An 11,774-nucleotide genomic window follows, 5' to 3' on the forward strand; every position below is an offset into this window, starting at 1 on the left:
GATGAACCCTTTTAGTTAATTTTCGATCATAAAAGCTGAAGATGTAACAGTAAACGTACAATTTATCTCATATTCAGGACAGGAGAGAAGGGAAGGGATCATAATTCAAACAACATTACATAAGAGTAAAAATCACTCAAATTACATAAATTTGCAATACCCCGTCACACTTAAATTCGTTAAGGTGCAATGAATCTAAGTCACTTGACCTCATCCAAAAAGGAAAAAAAGCAACAGATTAATGCCTACTTGTAAGTTTTGTGTCTCATACCATCCAGTATATCTAAGAACTCACCATAGGAGGAAACACAATCAACCACCCTGAGAAATCCGTCATATAATCATTTGCATCACTACCATCACTTCTCTTCAGCCAAACCGAAATCTTAAACATCTCTTATATAAGATCAGCAACGTTCATTGGCATCTCATCAATCTGAGTACTGTAATACTGCTCTATATCTCTAAGAATCTTGATATCATCATTTTTCACAAAATTTATAGCTACACCCTGTAAACCATAAGAACTCCATTTCAGTTACCATACAAATTCAACTAGCTAACACAAGGCAATCATGCAAAAGAGGTGAGACAAATTGTATAATAAACATGATGCATAAGATAATAAACTTATGCATCTGGTGATAAACCTATATTCACCTCGTGATAAAAATAAAATGTGGACCTTTCCAAAATCTTTCTTTCTTTTGGGTAAACTGTGTGAACTTTTATCTATTGAGATTAAAAAATTTATTTGGGAGTGAATAAACTGTTCCCTAATACCAATCTCTATACCAACAGGTTTTAAGATGGCTGATGCAAAAAAATTTTGTTCCGTGCAATGTGATAAATACAAATAGATATTTATCAGAAAGACACCTACAAAAATGCTGAGACAATCCAGTATAATAATGATGATGACAATAATAATAATAATAATAATGAATACCTTGCGCCCAAAACGACCAGAACGTCCAATGCGATGGATATAGAGCTCACGATTGTTTGGAAGGTCATAATTTATCACGAGAGAAACCTGAAGAAAGTAATTAAGATGGTGAAGCTATCTGTAAAAAAGAGCAAAACTATACAAAAGGGTTAGAACATTAAAAATAAATGACAAAGGACTTGCCTGTTGAACATCAAGTCCTCGAGCCCATACATCTGTTGTAATAAGGACACGGGTTGTACCAGAGCGAAATTCTGCCATAATTGCATCTCTTTCTCTCTGAGGCATGTCTCCATGCATTGACGAGACAGTAAAATTGTAGCCTCGCATCTTCTCCGTTAGCCAATCCACCTGTTTAGAAAGTATGAAACAATTATACAATTTATCAAAAGATCATATTATAAGCATGCAAGATCCATAATGAGTTGAAAGTGAAAACTACAGGGTTGAAAGTGAAAACTACAGGGTATCTAGTGACTCAATAAGTTCATTTGTCTCACTAAATGCTGCGGTAAACTTTAAGGAGAAAATAACTATGAAAGCATTTCCCCTACCCACCACCAATCAATCATGCCCAAAATGCATATTCATTCAACATTGAGAATGCAGTGTGTCATAGAGATCACATAGTGTGTCAAACACCATGTTCTATTCAGAGTAAAATCAAATACCAAGAAAGTTCCATGTTCTATTCAGATTTAAAAAAACTTGCAAATATTACCTTTCGCTTTGTGTTGCAGAAAATAACAGCTTGTGTAATTGTAAGGGTATCATAGAGATCACATAGTGTGTCAAACTTCCACTCCTCTCTTTCCACTGCCACAAAAAATTGCTTGATTCCCTGTTATCACAAAAAACAAATGGATGGAGAACTTGTCCAAGGATCTAGATTTACATACAAAAGCAACAAACCTAGAGTAGAACAATTATTTACCTCCAAAGTCAACTCATCACGCTTCACAAGAATCTTTACAGGATCTGTCATAAACTTGGTGGTCATCTCCAAGATTTCATGAGGAAGTGTAGCAGATATCAAGACAACCTACAAGAAGATTTTCAAAGTTTCAGAACGCCATACACACCCTAGCATAACTATGAGCTATTCTGGAAATAACAACAAACAATCAGGCAGTTAATTGTAATATGTACAGACAAAGGCAATATTGCGATACAATGATATAGCATAAAAACCAATGTTTTAAGAACTGGGTTGGACCGACCGGTCCAACCAGTGGACTGCTGCCTATTAAGCAAAACGAAAACAGTCTGCAGAGAACCATTTTAACAATTGGATCAGACTAGAACGTGGTTCAACAGCTAGAATCTCCTGGTTCGCGGTTTGGCCCTGGTCAGATCTCGATTGCTGATGCCAGCACAAAAATTGAACTCCTATTCATAGTTAAAACTCAAACTTCAGTCATTTGGTTTATTGCTTTTTTCATTTAACCTATCTTTTGTATTTTACAAAGAATATATAGAATTTTTCATTGCTAGGACTTGAACCCAATACTCCATCCGTCAATTTAATGTGTGTGTGACATCATACCAAGTTTCTTCTTATGATAAACAATTCAATTTATATATTTAAAGATTAATCATACAAAACCGTTTTAAATATTATTTTAATATTTATTTAAAGAGTTCACCGTTGGACCAGACCACCCCCTCACCCGGTCGACATCCATTCTGATTCTAAAAACATTGATGAAAACTACTTTAAGAAACAAGAAACTCATTGTAGACTGCATCTTCAAATTGTTATCTCTTTTCATCTTCTAATTAAGTAAGATTTCGGTAAAATACAAAAGTCATCAGACACTAGAAAGACAGAAAGCAAACCTGAAGGTCTGGTGGAAGATATCGGTACACATCATAAATTTGATCCTTGAACCCTCTGCTCAACATCTCATCGGATTCATCCTAACCACACATCAAAAAAATTAGTACTGGACCCCATTACAATGAGGGACCATTTGGTTCCAGGATTTAAAAATTACTTTGGTAATCTATTTTTTATTATCTTATTTGGTTTGTCAGTAATAAAATATTACAGTAATCTTCTATTACCAATATTGACGTGACAGATAATATAGATAATACTTTAATTACCACATTTACCTTAGATATTAAAAGATTACCAAAGTAATCTTAAATTTATTATAATTATATTATTATTTATTAATTTTTTAAGACAAAAATAAATTTATTTTTAATTAATATAACAAATAATATAAAAAATATTTTAAAATAATTATGTTTAAAGGTATTTAAGTAAAATAATTTATCAATATTTTTTTATTACTTTTAATCAAGCATAATAATTATTTATACCTACCAAATTTTATTAAACATAGTAATCATTTATACTCAATAATCTTCTAAATAATCTATTTTCAATGTAATATCTCTAATTTGATAATAAAACATTACCCAAACCAAAAACCCCCTAAAAGTAAATGCCATAGAGCCAATAAGAATAAAGATTAATTTCAACTCACAAGCACTAATAATTTAATAGCTCTAGTACGCAATGTTCTCCTCTTGATCATATCACAGACTCTGCCTGGAGTTCCAGATACAATATGGACTCCATTCTCTAGCTTTCTAATATCCTCACCAACACTTTTGCCTCCAATGCAAGCATGGGCTTGTATATTTATGAAATCACCAATTGCCAGGATCACCTTCTCCGTCTGAGACGCCAATTCCCTTGTAGGTGACAAAATCAAAGCCTGGACCCTATAGCCATATTATTGACAATTATTATTCACTACTACGAGTTCTAAAAGTGACGCTAACAATTTCAAGGGATTCAAATTAAACAAAAAATTTGAATTTAAAAAAAAAAAGGAAAAATAGGGTTTTGGAAAACGCACTCTCTGGAAGCCGTGTCGACCATCTGGCAAACAGTGAGAGCAATCATAGAGGTCTTGCCGGTACCAGACTGAGCCTGGGCAATTACATCTCTGCCCTTGATTATAGGCATGACGGCTCTCTGTTGTATGGCCGAGGGCTTCTCGAATCCGTACTGATAAATTCCACGTAACAGATCGTCCTTTATTCCCATCCCATCGAAACTCGTGATTGCCTCCACTCCTTCCGTCGTTTCAAACACCATCTTGTCTTCCTCCATTCCCCCGGCTCCCCTCCTCAACCCGCCACCGCGGCTCGTCTGCATCGCTGCGGCTGCGGCCATTATCGCAATATTCCACAAAAATAATAGCGTTTGACTCTCTTCTACAAAATTAAGACGCACGACGAAGGATCTGTGTGGAGTCAAATTAGGGTTCTTTTCGCTGAGAGAAAGATAAAGTTACTTGGCGGTGTTTGTATTTTATGATTCGGTATGTCGCAGGTGTAGGATTCAGATATATGTTACATTCTGTTTAATAATTAATAAATAAACCGTCCCAAAGCCACATGTCAAGTCCAGCCAGTCTTGTGTTATTTTTAAGAACCGGTCAGTTCCGGTTCTAACTATTTCTACAGTGTATCTGGACCCATAATTCCAACTATATTTTAATTTTTAAGTGATCAGCAAGGGTATTTTCGTCCTCAAATAGATTATGATGTGTTGTCCAATGGAAATTAAAACGTCCGTTCAATTTACCAGTTATCAAAAAAAAGGGGAAGGATTGAAAACTAACATAAAGTTTTAAGCTCAAGAGACACTGCCGCCAGTTTTCTCTCCCGTGCTGTCGTTCGCGTTTTTCGTCTTCCGTTATTCGTGCAAACTGCTCCTGGTGAGCTATTATACTGAATCAGTTCTTTTTTCTTTTCTCTTCAGTTTGTGATGATAGTTTTCTTTTGTTGTTTAAACGTGTGTGCTTTTTTAACTTCTTTTTTGAAATTTCTTTTCGTTGTTTTATCGAATTTTCTGTCATTGATATTGTTTTATTTATATACATTTTTGGTGTAAAATGGGTTATATTTCATCTCAAATGCAGTAATTTGTGTCCTGCCAAATTATTGGTAGAAATTTGCCATTATGTGGTATGGTGAATTTTTACTGTAATAATATTTGAGTGTAAATATTATCATACCTTAAAACATATGTATACAAGTAAACTAATTATAATTCCTTCATTAGTGTCTATAACCCCTGATTGGGCTTTATCATATTAAAATTAAATATTTTATGAATCTAGTTATGATGAGAATTTGATTTTTTTTAATTTAAATTTGTTTTCTGAACTTTTTTTTTCTTCATAGGTACACAATATTTCATATTTGCGTTCTTATGTGGATAAAATATAGTAGGATGAACCAAAAGATTTACAAGTAACTAGAATACTGTATGCCTAGTATTTTCTATGCATGATTCAGCCCCTAATTTTAGTGTAGGTTTGTCTCCTAACTACCAAAATGAAGAGAAAAATACAATTCTGGAATTTCTTTTGCAAATGATATGCTCATCGTGTAGAAATCCTACCAAGACAGTGTAATGTCCTAAGGTTCGGTTTTGTATCCAGCTCAGTTGTTCAAACAGATTCAGCCTGGGTTTCATGTTAGCTTAGTACTTGGAAGGTTTCCAGAGTGTGTTTAAAATACATCAAGTAATAATGAGCAAGAGACCACCACCTGATCCTGTGGCCGTGCTGAGAGGCCATCGGGCTTCTGTTATGGATGTATGTTTCCACCCTACTAAACCTATACTTTTCACAGGGTAATGGTTTAAAATTCCTATTGTGATCTTAATTTGTTAATCTTGTCCTATTTGTCAAAAACTGATGTTTTCTTTTTTTTTTTTTAGATCTACAGATGGTGAATTGCGCATTTGGGATGTGGTCCAGCATCGAACATTATCATCTGCATGGTTTTTGCTTGTGACATCTTTTAGAAATTTTGTTTTTACAGATCATGGCCTTATTGTTGGTTGATTTCTGCATTTCTTGTAGGGTGCATAGTGCAGCACATGGGATTTTATGTGTTGCAAGTAGTCCTTTCATTGGAGCTAACAAAGTTATCAGGTTCTTTTTGAATAATTTGCTTTTATAAAGTTGAATTCTTTTATTTTTTAATTTTTGGGTCTTATAACTAATGTTTTATTGTATATATGATTTGGTGTTTTTAGTCAGGGTAGGGATGGAACTGTTAAGTGTTGGGACATTGAAAATGGAGATCTGTCAAGGTACTATTCACCTTATTTAAATGGGTTTTTTCTTTGGGATTTTTTATCTTGCAAAGACAAGTATCCATGGATAGCAAAAAATTGTACCACATTTTTGTATTTTATTGTCCATGATACATTTATTATCCTTGAAACAATTTAACACTTTTTTTATGCATATATTGTTGCCATCTAGATTTGGTAGCAACATTTGTTTATTGACCACCACAGCATAAAACAGGATGCTTAATGATGCATATTGAAAGGAAGGTTACCATATGTATATAGATGGAAATTCTTTTGTCTTAAATTGAGAGATTTCTAGGTGTAATCAAAATTTTGTTGTTGAATTCTTGGTTTTTTGGTGAACTTCGAGGATATCTCTTATGATTGAAGACTTGGACGGTTGACTGAGAGTTGTGTTTAATTGTGCAAGGGACTAGATCAATCTAACTTGAGCTTGAAATAAACTTGTACAGTTGTGTGTTCAAATTTCATTGATCTGAAGTTCTACCCAAATCAGGAAGATAGATAGGAGAAGGTTGCCATAATAATTGTTATGTTTAGTTACTGCTTGCCTCCATTATGAGCTAACATGTTTTATTTTTTCTCTGGGGTATATTATAGTGAGTTAGACGTGATAAATTGATTTAGTCTTTTTGTTTGTGGGGTTTTCAACACTCTATTTAACTTCTATTTCTTACCATTCCTTAGAATCCTTCTTGTCTCCTTGTTAAGTTTCCTTATTATTGAACTTGAGTGTTTGTTCTTGACAGGATCCCTTTGCTTACTATCAAGACAAACTCTTATCACTTTTGCAAGCTTTCAGTTGTTAAGAAGCCTTGTGCTAGTGTAAACCAAGTTGAAGAACCTGGTCAGTTCTACGAGAGGGAGGTTAGAGAAACCGTTGATGTTGAAAGTCTGCATGAAAGAGGAAAGGCTATAGGATGTCAAATTCAGTGTTTTTTTGTTTAATGGAAAGCTATCAAACAATGTTTGTGTGAAAGATATAAATATTCTATAAATGGTTTGCTTTCTAGAACATAAATCTAGAACAATGGGCTTTGGCTCACAAATGATTTGGAAATAATTGCTTTATAAGCTGGCATTAATATCCAGTTTTTTCTATGAGTTGGTGAATGCTGGATAAGTAGTGTTGAATTTTTGTGGTGTTATATCATAAAATTTTCAGACCAACCTACTTGATCTGTTAATTCCCTGGATAAATTTCAATGGTTTCGCTTTAGTAACAGCACCTTTTCGGGGGATGTAATTCAGACTAGTATCAATCATATAAACAAGGTCCTCATATTAATTCCTGTGTGATTTTATATGTGATCATTCAGATCTTATATGTAAAATTTTGATGACTCCTGCTTTGTTTGGATTCTATTTTGCATTGATCTTTATAGCTGTGAAAATGATTTGAAGCTAGCACTAACAGATTTTTTGAATCTGCAGATGATGCACAGGCTGAAGAGCCTAAGTGTGTTGCTATAGCTGGGGAACATACTTCAGAGGTCAGTGCACAGCTTTCAATTATTTTTTTAAATAAATCATTACAACTGTTATGTCAATTTTCTTTTTCTGGTGCCCGGTTGCTTATTTTTCCATTGTGTTTGATGCGGAAAGGTAGAGATATGGAATCTCAAAACCGCAGAAAGATGTGCACGGTTATTTGAAAGTTGCTCTGGTGTCTCCCCAAACATGTCGACTAAAGGAAGAGGTCTATTCCTTTCTCATATCACTTTCTTATCATATTATTGTTAACAAAAACAGAACCATTTTAATGCTCTTTCATGAATTTAATCACATTTTTTGATAGGGTAGTTGTTTTGATTTGTGATTTAATTAGTGTTGTTTCTTGATGTGTTTTACATTTTTAAACATTCAAGCACTGTCAGAAGTATTTTTTTCTTAACTTCTTGAATTTGTTGATACCATAATTGTTCACTTTAATGTTTTGGTGTGGTAAACATTGAATGTATTTGACGGGCGCAGTATGGTCTAGTGCTTTTTTGAACAGTCTCCATATGGAATGTTCAGAACTTTGGTAATGAAGGAGAAGAATTAGACATTATAAAAACAACCAAAAAGCAAAAATACGTTTGCAGTGGTCAGGAGTTTAGCAGCATTAGATATGTAACAATTTTTTATTTTGCAGGGATGTGCATGGCTGTACAAGCATATTTACCTCCTAAATCACAGGGATTCATAAATGTCTTGGCTGGGTATGATTCTTCTTTATTTTAAAAGTACCTGAGCACCTTATCAGCTTAGCATCATTTTCAATTTTGTGACAAAATTAACTTTCAGATAGATATTTTTGGAAAGGTATCTATGATTATCCCAAAGATTTAATTCAATTAATATTCAGAAACCTTTACAAATTTTAGAAAACAATGATCGACCTCCACTAAAGTTTTTCAAGGACCTTTCTTGAGGTTTCATAAGAGATGTCTCTACTTATTTTCCATTCTATTGGAGTTCACATGTAATTAGGCCAACCTCAAAAGAAGTGAACAAAAATTTACCCTTTATAATGTTGAACTTTATAGGCAGTCAACTTTTTTATAATCAGTTTGAAAATCAGTTTCTGTTTATTATTTTTGCTACATTATAATCCCTTATATAGACTAGGTACAGTTAAATGGATAACAATAAAATAGGATAAAGCTAAAACATTTCAAAGTAGTTTTGGATTTGACTTCAACCGAGCTTGAGCTTGGATCAACTTAAGTTTGACTTGACTTGAAGGAGTCGACTTGAGCCTAGGTTGGAACTCGATGAGCTTCCCTCAAACCAAGCTCGAGTTTGGCTCAGTTGAGGGGAGTTCAACTATAGTTCCATGTTTTGCTTATCTCAGCCAATAATCGTGATTCTGATAAATCTTATTTGATTTTGCTTTATTAAAGAACTTCAAATGAGTTCCCCCTTCTTATGTTTCCATTTTTCTACACATTGTAGTTTTGAGGATGGTTCCATGCTTTTGTGGGATGTACGGAATCCTGGAACTCCATTAACTGCTGTGAAGTTTCATTCAGAACCAGGTCTGGAATCCAGCTTTTAAAGAACTTCTATGCATGTTTGTTTGTCTTCCCATATTTTCCCCTCAAATCAAAGTGTGATTGATTAAGCATTCTGTCTGCAGTTCTAAGTCTATGTATCGATGGCTCATGCAATGGAGGCATCTCAGGTGCTGCAGACCAAATCATTGTAATGTATAATTTGGATCATTCCACAGTAAGTCACTATATCATCTAATTTATCCACATTTTCAAACTTTCTATGACACTTCTGCCCACATCATGGTTAGATTAATTGGTGGATGCTACAGTTTAATATAAGATGGATGGATGTGTATTTCTATATATCCATACTATTGATTATGGGCTTCCCATAGATGTTTGAACACTAAGATAGTCTGGTACTGACTGCTGGCATACTTACTAAAGCAACTGAATGAACGATAATATTCGTTGATGCTTCTATGAAAAAGTTCTCCTTTTGTTTTACTGGTTTGTGCAAGAGCACTGTCTTAATTTTTTTTTACATTTTGTGTTATTTGACATAGGGCTCTTGTGTGATCAAGAAACAAATTAGTTTGGAACGACCAGGCATATCAGGTGCCTCAATTCGACCAGATGACAAAATTGCTGCTACTGCTGGGTGGGACCATCGGTTAGTATTACCAAATGAAATTTCAGATATTGTGGGAGTTTATATTTAAGTTTTGTGTTGATGTGTCAGGACATTCAGAGCCTTATGATTTATCAGATACCAATGACACTGGTCTATGATTGAATTACAATCATATAGAAAAGATTAAATTGTAGAACACCGACTTCTATATTCTCTTACAGTAAATTGATCTTTTGGTTAAATATAAAGTGATTTTTTTACTGAATTTTTAAGGATTCAACATGCAATATTTGCTACTTCCACAAGAGCTTGTCTGAACTAAGCCTGCTCAAATCATGTTGTAGTTGTTATCATATCCTGTTCTCAAACTAATTCTTTGACGATAAGTGTCTGTCCTATTGTCTTTAATTCGTGAAGGTTGCCACTCTCCTTTTCTTATTTCTTTCTTCATTTTCATAATAAATCTTTTTTTTTTCCTTTTTATTGAATTTGCCTTTCATGATAGAGTTCGAATATATAATTATCGCAAAGGGAATGCACTAGCTATATTGAAGTATCATCATGCTATGGTAAGCTGGTTATTTTTTAACAATAAATTCATATGCTCCTAGTTTTGAATACTCAATTATATACTTTGATGACGTGTCATTTTGTGATTGGGTGATTTTGAATTAAAGATTTAATAACATTCAATCAGATGATGACATATCATCTAGATAACTAATTAAATATTCAAAACTAGATGCATATAACATTTTTCATTTTTAAAACAACTGTTTTGACTGCCCTTTTTAATTATGAATATGTGTTGTTACTGTAGTGCAATGCTGTCTCATTTTCAAATGATTGTAAGCTCATGGCCTCATCATCAGAAGACACAACTGTTGCACTGTGGGAACTCTATCCTCCTCAATCCTAGAGCAGAAGTATCATTCCATCAGATTTACACCATTAACTTGACTTCATCAGAGGCTATATATCTTGGATCATGTGTTCTCCATGATTAGTTTATGTCCATAGGCATGGAGGTTTGAAAGGGTAGTTTAATTTGTATTTTAACTTGACACTGTCACACACAAAATGATTTCAAATATTTTGCATCAATTAAGCCATTTCAATAATATTTGGTACTTGTAATTCAAAGAATGAAACATCCTGGTGACATACAAATATACAATCACCCAATTTGCATCATTATAAAAAAAAAAAAGAAAAACGAACTTTCTTATTGTCTTTCTTGTGAATTCAAAACAAGAAGTTTCACTGTATTTTTTTTTTTTTTTAAAAAGACTATCTTGAAATTTTGATTGTTGTCAGCAGTTTCAACCTTTCCGTTTCCCAGAAAGTTACAGTAACCTGCTACCTAATATTTCATCTGGCCCTATCTTCACAGAAGAAGAAATGTGAGTTTACTGTTGGAGAAGAATGAGAAAGGTTGGGTGAATGAATAAAGATTAATGGGTCAAAGAGGGCTTGACGGTTTGAGAAGCTTGATTCATGAGTTTGAGACAGAGATTGTTGAAGGTTAATAATGTTGGTGGTGAAGATGACGAGAATGAGAGTGGAGATAAATGAATCTACCTGAGAGAGTGGCACAAAAATGGAATTTTTGTGGGAGAAGGGTTGTTGATGGGAACGATGATGCCAGAAGAGAAAGAAATTAAAAAATACATGTGAAAAAATAGCGTCGGGTTTGATTTGAATTGAATTGAGTTTAAATTTATTTGAATTCAAGTTTTGCTTGATTTATATAAAATTAAATTTATATTTAAGATTAGATTCATTGAATTTGCTTTAAATAAGTTTAAGTTTGGTTTGTTTTAAAAAGTCAGGTTTAAACTTGAGATTAAGTTTAAATTAAAATTTTAATTAGTTTATTATTAAAATGATATCATTTTAATACATATTAATTAAAATGATATTATTTTGAGTCAAAATTTTTAGTTTGTAAATTTGATTAGTTAAACAGTATAAAACTCGAGTTAAAAAATGTTAAACTTTTAGATTCAAATTGGAGTTCGTTTCAGCTTAACTTGTTTTAAATTCATTTAAGTTGAGCTTAAACAAACTCAA

The 11,774-nt window shown here is 33.3% G+C and overlaps 2 protein-coding genes across 8 annotated transcripts; one reads left to right on the forward strand and one right to left on the reverse strand.

The window, feature by feature from the left end:
- Positions 1-44: 44 nt before the first annotated feature.
- Positions 45-4,295, reverse strand: LOC123213502 (eukaryotic initiation factor 4A-3-like). The gene is made up of 8 exons (XM_044632947.1): positions 3,826-4,295; positions 3,448-3,688; positions 2,789-2,869; positions 1,884-1,991; positions 1,671-1,790; positions 1,133-1,300; positions 950-1,036; positions 45-511 (listed from the first exon to the last, which is right to left on the reverse strand). The coding sequence occupies exons 1-8, from the start codon at positions 4,143-4,145 to the stop codon at positions 398-400; spliced, it is 1,239 nt and encodes a 412-aa protein (XP_044488882.1). The 5' UTR covers positions 4,146-4,295; the 3' UTR covers positions 45-397.
- Positions 4,296-4,403: 108 nt separating this feature from the next.
- On the forward strand, positions 4,404-10,847 carry LOC123213503 (protein DECREASED SIZE EXCLUSION LIMIT 1). 7 transcript variants are annotated; one of them, XM_044632953.1, is made up of 15 exons: positions 4,404-4,692; positions 5,422-5,615; positions 5,703-5,765; positions 5,848-5,919; positions 6,024-6,080; positions 6,836-6,993; positions 7,521-7,579; positions 7,692-7,785; positions 8,224-8,290; positions 9,027-9,109; positions 9,211-9,302; positions 9,634-9,740; positions 10,207-10,270; positions 10,522-10,630; positions 10,753-10,847. In XM_044632953.1, exons 2-14 carry the CDS (start codon positions 5,512-5,514, stop codon positions 10,618-10,620), a joined length of 1,119 nt encoding a protein of 372 aa, XP_044488888.1. In that variant the 5' UTR covers positions 4,404-4,692; positions 5,422-5,511; the 3' UTR covers positions 10,621-10,630; positions 10,753-10,847. The 7 variants fall into 7 exon arrangements, with proteins under 7 accessions (XP_044488888.1, XP_044488885.1, XP_044488886.1 ...); XM_044632950.1 differs by having other exon boundaries at positions 5,289-5,615; positions 10,522-10,847; XM_044632951.1 differs by having other exon boundaries at positions 5,294-5,615; positions 10,522-10,847.
- The last annotated feature ends 927 nt before the right edge of the window (positions 10,848-11,774 follow it).

Source organism: Mangifera indica, chromosome 4 (genome assembly GCF_011075055.1).
Source record: "Mangifera indica cultivar Alphonso chromosome 4, CATAS_Mindica_2.1, whole genome shotgun sequence".
Classification (NCBI taxonomy): Eukaryota; Viridiplantae; Streptophyta; class Magnoliopsida; order Sapindales; family Anacardiaceae; genus Mangifera; species Mangifera indica.